Source organism: Sminthopsis crassicaudata, chromosome 5, assembly GCF_048593235.1.
Source record: "Sminthopsis crassicaudata isolate SCR6 chromosome 5, ASM4859323v1, whole genome shotgun sequence".
In the NCBI taxonomy this organism is placed as follows: domain Eukaryota; kingdom Metazoa; phylum Chordata; class Mammalia; order Dasyuromorphia; family Dasyuridae; genus Sminthopsis; species Sminthopsis crassicaudata.
Window position 1 is genome coordinate 46,632,179 of NC_133621.1, and position 19,209 is coordinate 46,651,387.

Sequence of the window (19,209 nt, forward strand, 5' to 3'; positions counted from 1 at the left end):
ACAGACAGGTGATAGACCAATAAACAGACACAGATACACACAAATAATTAGAGAGGTAGATAGACAGATAGATAAAGATAGATAAAGACAGACAGACACAGATAGACATAGATATAGAGATAGACATAGATACAGAGAGACACAGACAGATAGACACACACATGTAGACATAGAGATATATTGTGTTTGTGTGTGTGTGTGTGTGTGTGTGTGTGTGTGTGTGTGTGTGTGTGTGTGTAGAAAGAGAGAGGCAAACAGAAGGATAGACAGACAAACTTAGACATAGATAAAGTGATCTTTAAGTGCTGTATGTGCTAGATACAACAATGATGGAAACAAACAGTATTTCTTTCCCTCAAAGAGCTTACATTCTAATGAAGAATATAGAGGGCTGAAACTGAAAAAGGTATGCCTGAATCAGACAAAGAGAGCACTAAAGGCTAATTATATATTACGCTGTAAGAGAATGGCTCTATAAGCATTTATTTAAATGATGGCTCTCTTCATGATTGGGGCTTGCTGAATGCTTGGTGGTGAGGTAATCATAGGCAAGGATTGGAACACTGAGAGAGAGAAGTCAGGGTCACTTGGCTGCAGGACAAGGAGAGAGAGGCTGGAGAATCTGGACTCCAGAAACCAGGATACATCTTTGACAAGCCTTGTGGCAACTTGCTTGCCTCCTTCACTTCTCTCCCTAAAGACCAAGGACTTTTATTTATCCTAATTCTGGCTGATCCTGAGGGCCTCCAGGGAGATAGTCCATATTTTATAGAAGATAATACGTAAGGGCATACTAGAAAGCAGGGAATAGGAGGAGGATACTTCATTAGAGATATTAGGAGACAATTGCTAATTTCTTGGAATATGGGCTAGAGAAAATAAAAAACTCGCCAAAAATACCTCTGAAATTGAAGATGGAATTCAGATTTTTGGAAATGGCTAAAGAGGAGGAACATGGTGAAAAACTGTAGGAATAGTTTGTCACAACAATGTATATACTCAGACTAACTGGTTTACACCACCATTATCTTTTTCATTAGTGTCACTTATTGCAATCAGTTTGCAGAACCTTTATAATCACGATTTCTAATAGCTAATACACAGAGATCCCCACAATAAACCTGGAAGGTTAATACTATTATATTCCCCCTACTCCTTTCCCACTCTAAGGATAAAGGAACTGAAGCTCAGAGTTCAGTGATTCTCCTATGGGTTTCAAAACAAGTACTGTCAGAATTGAGATCCAAACTCTCATAATTTCCCAATCCAACCCTCTTTCTATTACATCCTGATGCTTCTCATCCATCCCCATGGCCTTAGGTTTATTAGTACTATGGCCTCACTTATCAACTGAACTAAATAACCAAGTGGACAGTCTGATATTGATTTAGGATTCATCCTATGAGCACAGAACCTGAGCGGTCAAAAACTTGTGCCCCAAAATGAAATCGTCACCTCGCTGCACTGATTACTTGACCATTTTGAAGTTATGGAGGGAAAAATATATCAATGATACAAATGATTATTTTTGTGGAAACGTAAGAAGAAACCTTCCAGGCCCCGAAATAAAGTAAAACTGTCACTTTGAAGCAAAAAGAATTTTAACAAAAATGGTCAACAATAAAAAAATATTGCACAGAGTGGAAAAGGGGACAACAGCTGCCTTTGAAGATTTGACTCAACTCAACTGCTCCTCCTAGTGTCAATAAGAGGTTTGTTCCTAGCACATTTCTAACCTACTTGCCATTGATTACATCTTCAAGTAGTGCACAGAATTAATTGACTCATTCTGCTACTCCCCAGCAAATTAAAATTCTCTTCCATTTTGCTACATATTAATACATAAGAAAATTCTAGTCCCAGAAGAGAACAAAAAGGCAGAGTGAAAACAGCAGTTTTCATGAAAAGGAACTAAACGTTTCAAAGGGAAGAGATTTCTGAACTAAAATGTAATGGAACGTTACAGCTCTGCCAACACCCAAAATGTAGGAAGGGACAACCAAAATAAATACACAGTGCGATTCATGGCTTCCTCTACACGTGCTATTCTGAATTTATTACATTTTGCACTATACTTTATCTAGGGGTGCCTTCTTAAAATATATTTTGGAGGTTAAAAATGGATCAAGATAAGAATACTTCAAACAGAGTTCATGAAGCCAGAGTTTGGATACAACCCAAAATATTCTAGATTAAAGTCTAAGATTTTGCCAATAAATCCAAATATATGGAGTAGGGTTCAGGGCAGAGCCTGAGGGTTTTGATTTTTTTTTTTTTTTCTTAACCCTTCCTTGCCTTTCCATGGATGAAGGCAATCAATTTCCCTGCTTTTCTTGTTTAATTCATACAACCAGGGGAGATTTGAGGTTGAAGGAACTTCAGAAAGCACCCACTTTCTTTAAACAGGAAGAAATTAAGTCTCACTGATACACAACTCATAAGAGGAAAAGCTCAGAGTTATGACCCCCTGTCCCAGTCCAGTCCTTCCTCCACTGTACTGAAGCTGCCTCTTTTGAAACTGAATTTCCAGAGAATTTCTTGTTGCATTGATCCAAATGTCAAGAAACCCCAGTTGTTCCTGACTAAGAAGAATGAACATACTACATTTTAACACTGGGGTAAATGGGGGGAAAAAATCTCAACAACTTTAAATAACAATTCCCACAGGAGCATTTATTCTCTAATAAGTTTTGCTTTATCTTCTGTGAAAACTGACTATTTCCATCCTAAGCTTGTTGTGGGTTTTTGCTGTCTGTTTTCTGGCCTTCTCTTAACAATGTCTAAATTTCTGAAGTTTTTCAGCTGTTAAAGAATTCCAAAACAAGCAAGGTCTTCCTGGAAGCTTACCCTTAACTTAGCTGGAGAGCACATTAAGGCCTCTGCTCCAGCCATAATAATAAAAGATCTTTTTAGTGGTCAAAATTCTTGGTTCATTGCACATACATGCCAATGCTAGACAACTATAAATAGGAAGATCTGGAAGAAAAATAGGGGGAGTCTTTATAGACCCGCTGAAACACAACAGGGTTGTGTGTTGTTTTTTTTTTTTTTGAAAGATGAAAATGGTTCACATTTTTTATGAAATTAGGGTTTGTTTCTTATTGCCTTTTAAGCAGAGCCAGTAGTTATGGTATATTGCCAATGTAAGAGAACAAAGAAGTCTATATTCTTTATTAATATATATCATCTTCTACCCTGGGTTCCTCAATTAAGATTGCACCCTCATAATCGCCTTTGGAGTTGAGGGATCTGTTACATTTTTCGAAGACTTTGCTCCCACCTCCTTCTTTGTTCCCCCAGAATCCTAAAACACCTTTCAAAGGGCCAAATTATGCCCATGGTTACATGTACAAATGAAGTCAGTGGGGGATTGTATGTTACCTAAGGCAGGCTTTGCCCCAAAATAAATTGGGTTACTTATTATATCAGTTGAGCAGCCTCAGGTTCCATTTTTTCAAAAAAAAAAAAAAAAAAAAGCCTTTTGGGCACAATTCTCCCCAGTTGGCTCAGTATATCTGACATTCTCAAGTCTTCCAGACTGATCCACTCGGAATAATTTTTTGTTTTAAATAATACCACACCTTAGTTTTGAACAACTACTTTCTCATTACATTGAATCATGCTTTCAGACTGAATTCATATTCTCAATAAAGCTATTCCAAGATGCAAGGTTTGCTATGCTTGCAAATTAGTTCTTGCAAATTAGTTCACCTAATTTTGAATCTATTACAACTGTCTCTCTGGACGGTTCATCTTTGAAGTGGGTGAGAACTAACCAATTCCCACAATTTAGTCATTGTACTGTGGATGTGCAAATTAGCTAGCACTAGGTAAATGCATCACTTGTTTTACAAATGCAGTTTTTAATGGTATAGCTATTTTGCATCTAGATATCATTCTGGGATGTTCCAGATGATGAAATGGACATGGCTGTTTCAAGGTCAGCAAGTCATTTAGTAGAGGAAGCAGTAATGTAATTAGTATTGCTCGATTCTTATGCCCCTTTTTCTAAATTATGTTGGGTCTGAATTGACTAGAGGCTATCTTTCCATGCTGACAACTGAGTATAGTGCATAAAAGTAGCAAAAAGTAATAATCCTCACTGATGATTATATTTCTTAGAATTTCTCTATTAGATCTTTCAGGATGTACCAATTAATATGATAGAAACTCAGAGCTATACAAAACTAAAAACTTCATTAATCTAAGTCACATATATAATTTTTAAAATTATTCATTTAAGGAACCCAAATATGTTTAGAAAATTATATTCTTAAAAACCTTCTTAATATCCAACTCAGCTAATCAAATTGTTAATAACAGATCAATCATAAGATTTAAGAATGACATAACAATTACATATCACCATGGCAATCTTAATTGTCTCCACTGAAAATCACAGCTTAGTAATGAGGACAGAGTGCTGGAATATGTGCAAGTGATGCTTCAGATATTTACTGATTGTGTAACAACAGCAGCAGCGACCACTGCAGGCAATCACCAGAACAGTCTTAAGCTCAGACATTTGGCCCCTAAAATCCCTTTCTTTCATTGTTCAATTTTCCCCAGAACCTCCAGGCTACTCCAAGTACCCAAGGTCTCCAAAACACTCCAGCCCCTTTTCAGTTTCTTTTTGTGTGCTAATTTCTTCCATTAGAATACAAGCTCCTATTATAAATAAATTAGAGGAATATAGGATAGTTTACCTCTCAGACAGACCAGTGGAAGAGGAATGAATTTATGTCCAAAAAGAACTAGAGATCATTATTGATCATAAAATAGAAAACTTTGATTATATCAAATTGAAAAGTTTTCGTACAAACAAAACTAATGCAGATAAGATTAAAAGGGAAACAATAAACTGGGAAAACGTTTTTACAGTCAAAGGTTCTGATAAAGGCCTCATTTCCAAAATATAGAGAGAATTGACTCTAATTTATAAGAAATCAAGCCATTCTCCAATTGATAAATGGTCAAACAATATGAACAGACAATTCTCAGATGAAGAAATTGAAACTATTTGTAGCCATATGAAAAGATGCTCCACATCATTATTAATCAGAGAAATGCAAATTAAGACAACTCTGAGATACTACTACACACTTGTCAGATTGGCTAGAATGACAGGGAAAGATAAAGTGCAATGTTGAAGGGGATGTCGGAAAACTGGGACACTGATGTATTGTTGGTGGAATTGTGAATATATCCAGCCATTCTAAAGAGCAATTTGGAACTGTGCTCAAAGAGTTATCAAACTGTGCATACCCTTTGACCCAGCAGGGTTATTACTGGGCTTATATCCCAAAGAAATACTAAAGAAGGGAAAGGGACCTGTATGTGCCAAAATGTTTGTGGCAGCCCTTTTTGTGTGGCCAGAAGATGAATGGATGTCCATCAATTGGAGAATGGTTGGGTAAATTATGGTATATGAAGATTATGGGATATTATTGTTCTGTAAGAAATGACCAGCAGGAGGAATACAGAGAGGCCTGGAGAGATGTACATGAACTGACGCTGAGTGAAATGAGCAGCACCAAGAGATCATTATATACTTCAACAACAATACTATATGATCAATTCTGATGGACGAGGCCCTCTTCAACATTGAGATGAACCAAATCAGCTCCAATAGAGCAGTAATGAACTGAACCAGCTACACCCAGGGAAAGAATTCTGGGAGATGACTATGAACCACTACATAGAATTCCCAATCCCTCTAATTTTGTCTGCCTGCATTTTTGATTTCCTTCACAGGCTAATTGTACACTATTTCAAAGTCCTCTTTTTGTACAGCAAAATAACTGTTTGGACATGTATACATATATTGTATTTAATTTATACTTTAACATATTTAACATGTACTGGTCAACCTGACATCTGAGGAAGGAAGGGGGGGAAAAGTTGGAACAAAAGGTTTGGCAATTGTCAGTGCTGTAAAATTACCCATGTATATATCTGGTAACTAAAAACTATAATTAAAAAAAAAAAAAAAGAATATAAGCTCCTTGTGGGCAGGGCCTGTTTTTTTAATTTTAATTTTTATTCCTTGCCCTCAGTGTTACATACATTACCACATTGGAGCCTCACAAATAACTAAATATCACTCTTCCCCCCCCCCATTTTATAGATGAAAAAACTGAGTAATTATAAAATGCTTACAGATTTCAGCCTCAATTTTCTCAGGTGGTAATGTATGTAACAAACTTTAAAGGGCTGTTTAAATGTCAATAATTGTTACTCTATTTATGGTGAAAATGAAATATACCAATGATACAAGTGTTTGAGTAACCAGTTACCTTCTCATCATGGTATTTCTTATCATAAACTGGTCAATTCCATTTGAGAAACTGTATCAAATAATTAACTTGTGTAAATTACTTTGAAAACCTTAAAAAGTCTATATAAATATCATCATAATCATCATCATCATCAGTTTAAGCCTAACATCTAACTGAGAAAAAATGGCTAGTCCTTTGTTAATGGAAAACAGAGTGTCATTATTTCAGAAGCAATGTCTCAAAAGAAATTCTGTTTTTTGTTCAAATCCTGTTATGAAAAGCTCCTACTGTCCATAGAAATAAAGCTCCATTGATGGATCTCTGATGTTCAATGTCTTATAGACCAAACTGGACATTATTTCACGAGAAATACCTATTCATGGGATTATAGGGAGCTAGAACATCTAGTCAACTCCTTTCATTGTAGAGATATGGAATATGAGGTTAAGTGACTTGGTTAAGGTTTGGACTGGAACTGGACGTGAACCTAAGACTTCTAATTCTATGGTCAGATGGTTTTTGTTGTGGTTGTCCAGGTTCAATGATATAGGGAGGGTGATGTCTTGATTTGCAAGTGAATCCTTTGAGAGAGGCAGAACTAGGCAAAGTCAAGGACTCCCCACCCCTGCCATTTTGCTGAAGCAGGAGGCAGGGTTCTATACTGGATAGAATGCTTAATACAGAGTTAGGAAAGTGTCTGCTCAAATCTCATGCCCTGGGCTTAGTAGCCAAGGGACCACAAACAAGTCATTGAAGTTCAGGCACCTATCTAAATGATAAATTTCTGAAGGGTGGTTATCAGTGCTAGTGGAAGGAGTTCTCATGCTAATGTAATTTAAGATCCTAGATAATACTGACAATTAGTAAGAAATAGGTCTTCATTTCCAGCTTCTTCTTTGAAAAGCAATTAATTGCTTTGCAAATTGTCAAAGAATCTAGAGCTGGAGGGGCACCAGAGACTGCCTAGTTCCACCCTCTTACATTTAAGATAAGGAGCTGAGGTCCAGAGAAATTTGTAAAACTGAACTGAACACATCTCAGGCAAAGGCCTTAGAATGGGTCAGAATAAAAAATCCCACAACAATGTGAATGTTTTAATTATCTTTCCATTTGAATGATGGAGAAAAGCCTGATTTGTGTCTTTTTGATATCAGTTGAAGTGGTCAGGAGGTAATCCAGAGATGTAGGCAAACATACATAAGAATAAAAATAAACAAACAAAAATCTATGGACACAGCTTCTGGTTCCTTACCTCAGGTCCTTTCCTCTAACTAAGGTTAGGGATGGGACCACAGTATTTTGGTTGTAGAAAAAAGCTAATCAATAAGTTAAGAGATACTTATCCCTGAAAGGTCTGTATATGTGGAATGGGGTGGGGACTAAGAAGTTTAAGAATGAGTTTAGCTTCTTCCTTTCTCTCTGAATATTTCTAGACTTCTTCCTTTCTACAATAACCAGTCTTGTGTGCCATTATTCACAACTGGTACAACTCAGCATTACTTTAAAAATGGGTCAAGAAGGCTAAAAACACAACAGCAAGAAACATTCTTAAAACTGGGATCACTACATGGGATGATTAAAACCAATGGCATTCCTTCTTTAGCTAATATTCCTAAAGGAATGCACATGGCCTGTTTTTGTTTTCTTTAAGAAAGGAACTACTTGATTTTTATGTTCTATAGCACACTAAAACAGTAATTAGTACACAAATAATAAAATAAATAATTCTACCTCAGACCAAAGGAGAATTTTCTTTTCCCTAAATGTGAGGTCAAACAAAATAATTTCTTACATTTCAGCAACACACAAAGACGTGTGATGATAAAGCTTTGTCTTTTAAAAAAAATTAAATAACTGCATGAAAATTCTACAATAACATACTCACTAACACTACACATGAGACTGTAACTATTTATGGAAACAGGCTATTTTCTTGCATTTCATTTTCCAGGTGATAGTATTCAAATAATCAGATTCATCATATAAATAAGCCACTATACGAGGCTCACAAGTGACTATGCTTTGAAAAGTATTATAATTTCTTTGATCAAATCCATTGGGCTTCCTGATTTTCCTTGAAATGTGATTCTTAAAATAAAATTATTTAAAAGTGAATGCCAGCAATTTAATAAGGGCTTTTTAATCTCTATTTAATTCTATCAAAGATTTCCCAGTAGGTTGATATAATTTTTTGTTTAATTTAAAACGATCTCTGAATAACTTTTTACATGGTGATACTTCTTGGTTTAACCAATTTCCAAACTTATAATGAATTAAAACTCCACAGTGAAATACAGGATAATGGACATTTAAAGAGAATGACAAATTATTACATAAGGTCCAAATCACATGAATAGACAGAGATCTTTGTGATAAGTTGTAAGACTGTCTTGGATATCAAATAATATACCATTCATCCATTGCAATGTTTAGGCTGGTCCGTAGCACTCTAAATTATATTCTAGTCATGATGTTTCCCCTGATGCAAAGACTTTCTTCTGAATTCAGATAACCTTCAGAACACTGAACATTAACAAATTTGGGGTGTATACTTACAGAAAAAAACGATGTCATATAACAAAAATAATGACAAAGTATGCAATGTTAACTCTGACCCATAAATTTAACCAAGTGAAAAAGATGAAACATAATCAAAGAACAAGGAAAAATCATTTTAAAGACTTACTTATTCCATGCTTGTCTAAGGTTTTTAGAGCTGTACAGGGTAAAGCGTTCTGAAAAGAAAAAAAAAAAAAAAAAAAAGAAAAAAAAAAAGAAAGAAAGAAAAAAAGAAAAATTACATTTATTGCAAATCTAAATGATACAAACCTGTTCAAGAAAAATTTATTTTAAATGCACTTGGTTTAATGAATGATGATGGAGGTAACATTTGTACCAGATGTTCTGCTCTCATTTCCAACTGAGACCTTAAAGAGAAAAATGAAAACAAAAGAATAAAAGGTTCTTTAATTGAGAGCATTATTTTCTCCAATCTAGGTTAAATCATTCTGTAAGCTGAGCTTCCAGATTCATCATTTTCACCTAGATAAATGACACAAAGGGAATAAAACCTCAGGGGAAAGAAACCCCAAAACCATAGTGCTGGTGTTTGTATATACATAAACTATTCTTCTTCCTTCCTCCAGGAAGATGCCTTCTTCTTGGCTCCAGAAAAATGTTGGACACTTTCCCCATCCTATGCTATGTTCATATTTCCCTCAAGAGAATTTGTGAATATTGTATGTAATGAATGTTGTGCCCCATGAAACATGTGTGGGAATGGGCCTATAAAGACCATCCCAGAGAGAGTGTGTTGAGCTGCCAAGGTAACCTCCAGGCCTGTGAAAACTCTGCACTGAAGGAATTGGCAATTTGAGATGATTAACCGTTCCTTTGATTGGCTATGGATCAGGAAAAACTGATGAATTGGTGGACTTTTAAAAAGCAATGGACCAACCTTCAGAATTCTTGTGTCAAGATTATTTTAATATGAGGCTCTCTTTTGAAGAGGTAGAGAAAGAGCTTAGTCTTACATCAGGATAAGAGCACTTCTGACCCTGGTGGGACTGAGCCTGCAACTCAAAGCCCTTTCTGCTTTTTCACTTTTCTTTTGCAATCCTTTCCCAAGTACAGGAGACTAAACATGAATGGTGAAATAGGAATGTCCAAGCTTAGAGGCTACCTCGGGATTCCCAGAATGACTAGGTCTTAGGTCATTTTGGACAGTACTCTTTCTCAGAGAAGATGATCACTAGCCAGAGGATGAGCTCAACTCCTAAGTTGATTTACCCAAACACAAGGAGAGAATTGTTTGGAAATGAGGTGAAATGTAAAATGCCTATTTTCAGCAGTCCCACAAACTCCTTCTTCATGTCGAGATGTTCCTGGCCCAGCAACAGTAGTTGTAGGTGATAATCTTAAGATCATAGGGTCATAGATGTAGAGCTGGAAACCATCTAGTCCAATCTATTTTACAGATGCAAATATGACACTCAAAGAGTACACACACACATACACACACACACACACACACACACACACACACACACACACACACACATAGAGAGAGAGGGGGGGAGAGGGAGGGAGGGGGGAGGGAGAGAGAGAGTGTGTATATATATGTCTGAGTTGGGATTTGAATCTAGGACTTTTTGGTACTAAGTCTACTACATTACTATAATAATCAAACCTTCCAAATATAATCTCTATATGTGAAACAAGACCATGACCTTGTTATCAGCACTATGCTCTGATCCAGTGAGCTAAAATCAGTTGCTTGTATAAGTCTTTGTTAAAGCATGCCAGTGAGTTTTTGTTTCAAGCATTTCTTTAGGAGAGAAGAAATAAATAGCTGTCCCATACTTAATCTTATTCTCTCCTTTGGGAGAATCTAGATATGAGACCAATTCCAAGGAAATATTTTCCTGGAGTTCTTAGAAGGGTTGTATGAAAACCAACAATTGATAGGGAAAAAAAGCCCAATTATTCTTTAGGCAGCCTGAGTGCTGGCTGAGAAATTTCATTAGTTGAGAAGTAACACATGCAATGCCCCAACCTCTAGGTTTTTACTGTTAGACAATTTGAAATATGATACCTTATATAAAGGTTGAATTTATGATTTTATAATTAGCTTGTCTCAGATCATCATTATCACTAACATTTATAAAGAGCTTACTATATGCCAGGTGCTGTGCTAAGCACTTCATCCTTTTATGGATGAGGAAACTGAAGGAAACTGAAATTAAGTGACATGCCCAGAGTCCTATAGCCAGTAAGTATTTGAGAGCACATTTGAACTCAGGTCTTCCTGGCTCCAGAGCCAGCGCTCTATCCAAAGATCTATCTCACTGCCTGTCTCAGGACATCTTGCCACTTGCTTTGGTGCTTATACTCTACCTAGAATAAAACCTTCTAGACCAGAACCATGTATCTCTCCCTGGGTGAGTCAATCATTTAGCCTATAACTCCACTTCAGGGCTAAGTACCATTCGCCAGTTGGTTAGAGCAATGTCATCTAAAGGGCATTTAGCCCATCAGCTGAGGAAAGGCTAAACCAGCTACTGTTGGTTGTGATGGTATACTGCTGTGCTATAAGAAATGACAAAGGGGAGGGTTTCAGAAAAAACTTGGGAAGACATATGAACTGATGCAAAGGGAAGTGAGCAGAACCAGAACACTGTACACAATAATGTTATAATGATAACTGTGAAAGATTAGCTACTCTGATCAATGCTATGATTCATGACAATGGATTCAAATAAAAAATGCTTTCCATCTCCAGAGAGAAGGAGAACTGATGAACTCAGTGTAGACTGAAGCAATTGTTTAACTTTATTTTTCTTGCCCCCTTTTTCCCTTGTAACATGGCTAACGTGGAAATATGTTTTGCATGATTTCATATGCAAAATATGGCTATCAGATTTCTTGTCTATCCCAAAAAGAGAGGGGGGATGCAGGGTGGAAGAGAATTAAAAAACTTAAGATAAAAATTTAAAAAAATATTAACAACAGTAACAGAAGGGTACCTGGCTGTTTCCCATCAACATATTTATATTTATACTTCATCCCTCCCATTGTGAGGGATATCTGGTCATTCATACCTCTTTCCTGTCCATCCCATCCACATCTTGGCCTGAGAAAAGTAATCAGATCAATACTACTATATCTCTTCTGAGAAGATCATGATAATGAATTGCAGTAGAGCTTACCTCACTATTCCTGTAACTCTCAAACTAAAACTTCCTCCCTTATCCATGATTCACCTATATATGTTGTCTCTCCTATTACAAATATAAGCTCCTTGTTGGCAGAGACATCTCAGTTTTGTCTTTGAATCCCTAACTATCAGCATACCAGTAAATCCTTAATAAATGCTTATCTATCCATCCATCCATTCATTCATTCATCCAATCATCATATTAATGGTCTATGTTGATGTTTATTTTCAATAATCAGCTTTAGGAAGGTTGGAACCCTTTTATTTACACTGCTTTGTATTATGCTGTGCCAAGCATAACCATGAGTTTGAATGGTGTTTACAATACCAAAATAGTCAATTCTTTAATCCAATGTAGTTGGGAAATACAGACTGTAGCCAAAGAGTAATTTTCCAAGAATTGGAAATTAATGTACTTATTTTTTTAAAAAATTAGAGGTAGTTAATGACGTGGTGAATTGAGAACTGGCTTTGGAATGTAAATGTAAAAGCAGTCCTTATATTCAAGTCCCACTTCTGATATAAACTAGATATAAACTTACGGGTTCTCAATTGTGGCCACTTAACCCCTTCATGCTCCAAGCAAATCTTTAAAACTTGGTAAGAGTTACCTATTTCTTTTGGTCAGGTATGTTGGTCAGCATCCTCACAGAGAATTTCTCTCACCAAAATAAATACAAGTCATGTTTAAAAAAAAAAATCACGAAAGTTATATAAAAATTATCAATTTTAAAAATTGTAGGATCTCTTTACATTATTAAAAATTATTGAAGATTCCCCAAAGCTCTGTCTGTGTGTGTGTCTTATATCTTTGATATCTTCAATATCAAAAATTAAAATTTATAAGCTTTTATAATTTTATTAATTCATTTAAAATAACAAATTTATTCTATTAACACAAATAACATTTTAATGAAAAATAAATATATTTTCCAAAACAAAAATAAAATTAGTGAGTAGAGGAGCATTGTTTTACACATTTTTGCAAAACTCTTTAATGTTTGGCTTACTAGTAGACGGCTGGATTCTCATATGTTTCTGCATTCAGACTCTCATAATATGTTGCTTTGGTTGAGGTTTATAAAGAAAATTTAAGTTCATACAAAAACGAATATAAAAATGTATACTAAAAGGAAAAGTATTTTGGTGGGCAAATGATACCTTGAAATTATTATCGAGACAATTTTGACTTCAAGGACATCTCAGGGACTCCCAGGATTTTGTGGACCATACATTAAGCTTTAAGTCATCTTGGCTCCCCTCCACAAGACTTTGTATTTATTTATTTATGTTCCAGGTGTATAATTTAATTAAGCTCCTTGAGGGCAAATGCAATGCCCAGCCCAAGCTTAACCATTTAACAAATGAAATCACCTTGTAGAATTACCTTTTTGGGTCTTTCTGAAAATCAGGGATTACTGAATTGACAAAGAAATGGATAGTGGTGTGTGGTAAATTGCATGCTGGATGAAGTGCATGAGATAAGATAAACTCTAATTTAGGGAGATGCTAAACAGTTTAGTTTACATTTTGGGCTAACATTAAAGGTGTTTTCTAGTCTTAATGGATAATTGAAAAAGATAATTATCATGGGAAAGAAAAATAACTTTTCAAAGCTCTCCACTATCATAATCTAAAATTAACTGGTATTAAGCTAGAGGAAATATTAGAAAAATTAATTATATCATATCCTAGTACAACAAAGTTCTTAAAAAAAAAAACCCTTAGTATTCTTCACAAAGCAACCTCTGTAATTTGTAATGATTTCCCAAGTAACAAGAATCTCATTAAAGATAACACAAGTTAATATCATTTAGCACTTACAAAGTAACTTGGTTTCTCATTTCTAACAATCATTTGCCATTCATCAGAATCATTTCTAAGAAAGCTCCCAAACTTTGCAGTCTACCACACTAACTGCAGTAGACTTTTGTTCTTCATCAACTTTTTCTTTCAAGTATCAACAACTAACAGGGCAGTGTTAGATGCGAACAAAAGAACTAGACAGGGAGAATGAAGACAGAGAAAGACTGAAGGAATGGGAACAGAGAGACCGAGGTCCCAACCTCAGCTCCATCCCTAATTCACCTGTGTGATCTTGAACAGATCATCTAATCTGTATTTGTCTGTTTCCACACTTACATAATGAGGGAGTTTGCATAGATGACCTCTAAGTTCTCTCTATGATCCTATGAACTAAGCTTAAAACAAAAATTAAATTAAAAAAAAATAAAACTATTAAAAGAGAAGAATTAACTGCCATGATCAAACTCACAAAATCACAGAATTTGATAGCTGTGAGGGACTTTGTATTTGAAAGGAGTTTCTACTATACCTACTACACTGGACTACATACTTTTCACTTTAGTATCACTGACAATTGGCCTCTGCTTAAAGATCCCTACAGAGGTGTTTCTTGCTTTTCCAGAGTGCCTGGATCACTTCTAAGTTCCACTAAGTTTATTAGTAGTCCTTTCAGCACTGGCCATTCCCACTTTTTGTAATATTTGCCAATTTCCTGGAAATGAGCAACTCCTCAGTTGTTATGATTTGCTCTCTTACTTTAATGACTTAGAGCAACTGTAGAAATGTATACTGACAGCATAATCTTTTTATGAGAATTCTATTAATATGCTTTGACCATTTATTAACTGGGCTGCTATCAAGTATGAACAAAGCACTATAGGAGTCCCTCAAGATAGAAAGATCACCTGGCCTTTGCAGGGTAGAATTTCTAGGGAAAGATAAAGATGTAGAGACCATCCCTTAAATAGAACATGTAAGAAACTGGGAGAAACAGAGCCATAGTCCCAGAAGAGGAAAGAGCAGACTTCATCAGAGAAGTAGAATAAAGAGATGGAAAGAGCAAACTGATTTCATTTATGTTTATCCATCCACCCATCTATTGATCTATCGATTTATCTACTGAACTACCTTCCAACTGTCTGTCTGTCTATCTATCTATCTATCTATCTATCTATCTATCTATCTATCATTTGTTTTCTCAACCAAGATCCAAACAGCCACCAATAACTTTCCAAAAAGCAAGAACCTGGAAAATTGGGTTGTTTGTGCCTATCAAATACTAAGAAAATGACTATATAGATAAAACATAATATAGTATAGTGGATAGAGAATTAAGCTAGGAATTAGAAAAACATGAATTCAAATGCTTCCTCGGATACTTTCTAGCTATATAATCTGGGACAAATAGCTTAAGCTCTTGAAGCCTCAATTTTCTCATCTATAAAATGGAGGTAATAATAAAACCTACTTCAAAGGGTTGTTATGAATATCAAATGAGATAACATAGACACAGCACTTAGCAACACTCAAAAGTGCTATATTGATGCTTATTATTGTTATTATTATTACTTCAAGTACTAGGAAAATATGTTTCATCCTGCTTGATTTGGATATGAAAAGTACACACTTAACCATGTTTGGTTTTTATTTATTATTTCTTGAGAGCTAGTCATATTTTTAAGTGAAATGTCACAAAATCAATATTGGATGTTTTTTTATTATACCTTCCCAAGAAGTTTTCACCTTGTTGCTTTCACATCAGCATAAGAATGTTTTTCTACTGTTCTCCTGGAGTAGGTTTACTATAATACTTAGAATTTTAATAACTACATTCCCTTTCCAATTATGGCTAAGTTAAAAGTTTAAAATTGTGTTCTCCAAAAGCACTGGCTCACTTGGAGCATAGCGGAGAAATGCAATTAATTTAAACCTGCAGGGGCACATTCACCTTCTTCCCTTCTGTCAGGATGGCTTCGGCGGATGCCCATATCACAGTGGGAGATGAAGAGCACCCATGAGAGCAGAGGAGAAATAACTTACTGCAACAAAATATAGTGATGGAGAAAAGCACCGTAATCCTAAATTCTACATTTCCAGGGTCATATACCTTTACTCACTTGAAAATTCCTAAGGAATAGCCAAGCCTTAGCACTAGCTGGGAGGGTTGGACTGGTGTGGACAAAGGAAGGCCAAGTCAAAAACAATCTGAGACCCAAAGTAAAACAGGAAAACAGTTCTGAAAGTTGGATTTTACCAATTAGCTGGTAGTTAAGGCATAATATACACTTTTCAACTCTGTTTATATTCATGTACTTTTTTAATCATAGGAAAATATAGATTTTCTGTTTTAAACTAATTAAGCATTTTATTAAGGAAATTATGAAGAGGAAAGAAAATATACTAACCAACAAATGAAAGATTTTAAAATTCTGTAAGGTTTTGTAAAACTCAACAATTTTGTGGGGGGAGAGGGCATAAGAGTTTAGGGGAATGAATATTTCTTAACAAGGTCAAGACTTCTGAATCTTTTCTAGATAAAGATTTAATATTTGTTGTTATATAGTATCAGTCAGTAAAATGGAAGATAAGGACAAACAATAAACAGAGAGCTATCCGTGAAGTGAAACAACATTTAAAAACTTGATTTATTTTATATATGAATTTTTTGGAAGTTCTAACAATCATCAAAGCAGAGAGTATTAACCACCTGGCTTTGCGAATAGGAGTACTGAAACCTCAATACATTAAAAAAAAATTGCTCAAGGTTAAATCCAAGTTAAATGTCACCTCCCCAGAATTTGATCAGTAATAACTTTCTCCTTTAGATATCACTCAGAATTTTGTACCTCTCTAATGTGTTTATACTGCAATATTTGTAGTTTTCTTTTATATATGTGAATGGCACTAATAAGGAAAAATGTTTTACATGATTGTACATACATAACCTAAATAAAACTGCTTATTAATTGAGGAGGGGGAAATTGAGGAAAAAAGGAAAGAGAAAATCTGGAATTCAAATAAAAAAAACATGAATGTTAAAATTTGTCTTTACATGTAATTAGAAAAAATAAGCCATTAACAAGATATGAGGGATTGATATCTAAATATATGATATTACATGATTACACACATATAACTTACATAAAACTGCTTATTAATTGAAGAGGGGGGAAGGGAAAGAAGGAGGGAGAAAATTTGAAAAAACCAACAAATGTTAAAATTTATCTTTACATGTATTTAGAAAAAAAAAAGATCTGGGGAGGTTTAATGTCTAAATATATGAATATGACTTGTGGGTGGCATGAATATATATGATCTAAAGTCTAGCCTGCTTTCACAGAGAACAGGAGGAGGATCATATCTGCAGCTGAGGATCATATCAGGAGATGGAAGGAGAAGCAGGCAAAGTCTTAAGATCTCTCAGGCTTGATATCTCTTCAGTCTCTAACAAGAGAATCAGGCTAGAATTTTATCTATTTAGAACTCCTTACATCTGAATAAACTCACCCAAGAGAGTCCTTAACAATCCCTGTAATTGCAAAGTCAAAGAAAGTAATGGGGCCAGCTCCTATTTATGGCTTGAAGGGTTTCAGTTTACCATTCAAAGTCCCTCCTAGAAGGTTTTCTTTTAATCTGGAAATAATTCTAGTATGGAATGATGGCAGCTTCTCTATCTGCATTCCCTTAGCCTATCAGGAATCATCTTTCTCTAAATAAATAGTCTTACACAGTGACATAGGACTATCTCTCCGCAAAACTGCCCCAGACTTGGGTAGAAACTGAGTCAGTCACCCAACATTATCTCCAATCATTCTTCAGCTCCTAGAGGTCAAAGACTAGGTTGTATTAAAGCTCTGTATCTTACCCTATGCTTAAACCATTACTCTGTAGTAAGGTCTTACTGGATAGTTACTCATTGAAAGAAAAAAAGAAATGAGTCTGACAGGTCTACTGAATCTCATACACCAGGCCACACAACTAGTAAGTGTCTGAGGTTAGATCTGAACTCAGGAAGATGACTTTTTCTGACTCCAGGTCCAGTACTCAAGCCACTGTGCAATTTTCCAGATGAATACACTAAGACACAGAAAAACATAAAGGATTTGTTCAGTTATAACTAGTGGATAGCTGAGCTAGAATCAGAGTTTAAGAAATTAAATAATTTATAGTAATAAATAAATTTAACAAATGTATGTATTGTCACAGTATAAAACAAAGAATAAAAATGTTTAAGCCTTCAGTTGTGGCACTAAACATCCTGTCAATTTGAGAGAATGAGGATTTTTTTTTTTTTTTTCAAAAATGAAAGCTTACTTTTAGTCCTCAATAAATGAAAGTGTATTTTATTTCACAGAAGTATGATTTTTTACTTCCTGACACTTCAGAAGCCTAGGGAATCAATCTCAGTTAATATTTTTATTGACACTTCTGATCAACATCTAAAGCTTAATTTAATACTCTGACATTTGGCCTTTGGATATGAAATATAACAGGAGGAAAATGCATGTGTTTATTAATTCTCTATGAAGCAAGAGGGTTGGATTAGAAGGCTTCTGAGGTCCACTTCAGCTAAATCTATGATGCTGGGATTATTTTATAAACTATTCTACATTGTTGTGAGTTCCTAACATTATATACACATATCTTTCTTCTAAAGATCCCTGATTCACTTTAAAGCTTTCCTAGAGCAGATAGAAAGTATCTCATTGGCCATTCAGTCCAACTTTTTAAGGTTCACAGAGTATTTTATTACATATTTGATCCTTTCAGCCACCTTGTAAGGTAAATTTTTACAGATAAGGATATAGACTCTCAGACTTGGGAAATTGCCTGGGTTTATACTGCTTGTAAATATCCAAGGAAGGATTTGAATTCAGGTCATCTTGACATTAGATCAGAGCTCCATCCATCATGCAACCCACCCTTTATATCATTTTCTACCAGAATTAACTGGAACAGGCAGCCTTGCCCTAATTTGTTATATACAAACTCTGAAGTCTGAGACTGACCCACAAAGAAAAAAAGATTCCATATTAACATCCTCTCCTGAAAAAAATATCAATTGCATTTTCTCTTATGGGTTTACCAATTATTAGTTAAATTTATCTTTGCACATGATGGCATGTGCTTGAGCACACACACACACACACTTGTGCTCTATCATAATAATCTCTACTGCAAACATTATTTGACTGATAAAGAGGCACTTTCTGACAGTCTTGCATCAAGGACAGGTTTAAGCTGAAGGAAATTTCAGCAGAATTCACAAGTGAGCTTATTAGCAGACAGCTGAATATATACATTTGGACTGCCATGAGAATTATTGGGGAAAAATAAACATTGCATCTAAATTAGTGGAAAATCAAGAGGGTCTCCCCACTCCCCTTTCCAAGTACAGTCTTTGGTCTA

The 19,209-nt window shown here is 35.2% G+C and overlaps 1 protein-coding gene across 10 annotated transcripts in view; it reads right to left on the minus strand.

The window, feature by feature from the left end:
* CDK14 (cyclin dependent kinase 14) overlaps positions 1–19,209 on the minus strand; it is a 772,185-nt gene that overhangs the window by 144,883 nt on the left and 608,093 nt on the right. For all 10 annotated transcript variants that reach the window (XM_074266573.1, XM_074266570.1, XM_074266566.1 and 7 more), the window contains one exon: positions 8,965–9,013. In XM_074266573.1, the coding sequence (XP_074122674.1) occupies positions 8,965–9,013 (49 nt within the window). The remainder of the gene's footprint in view (positions 1–8,964; positions 9,014–19,209) is intronic.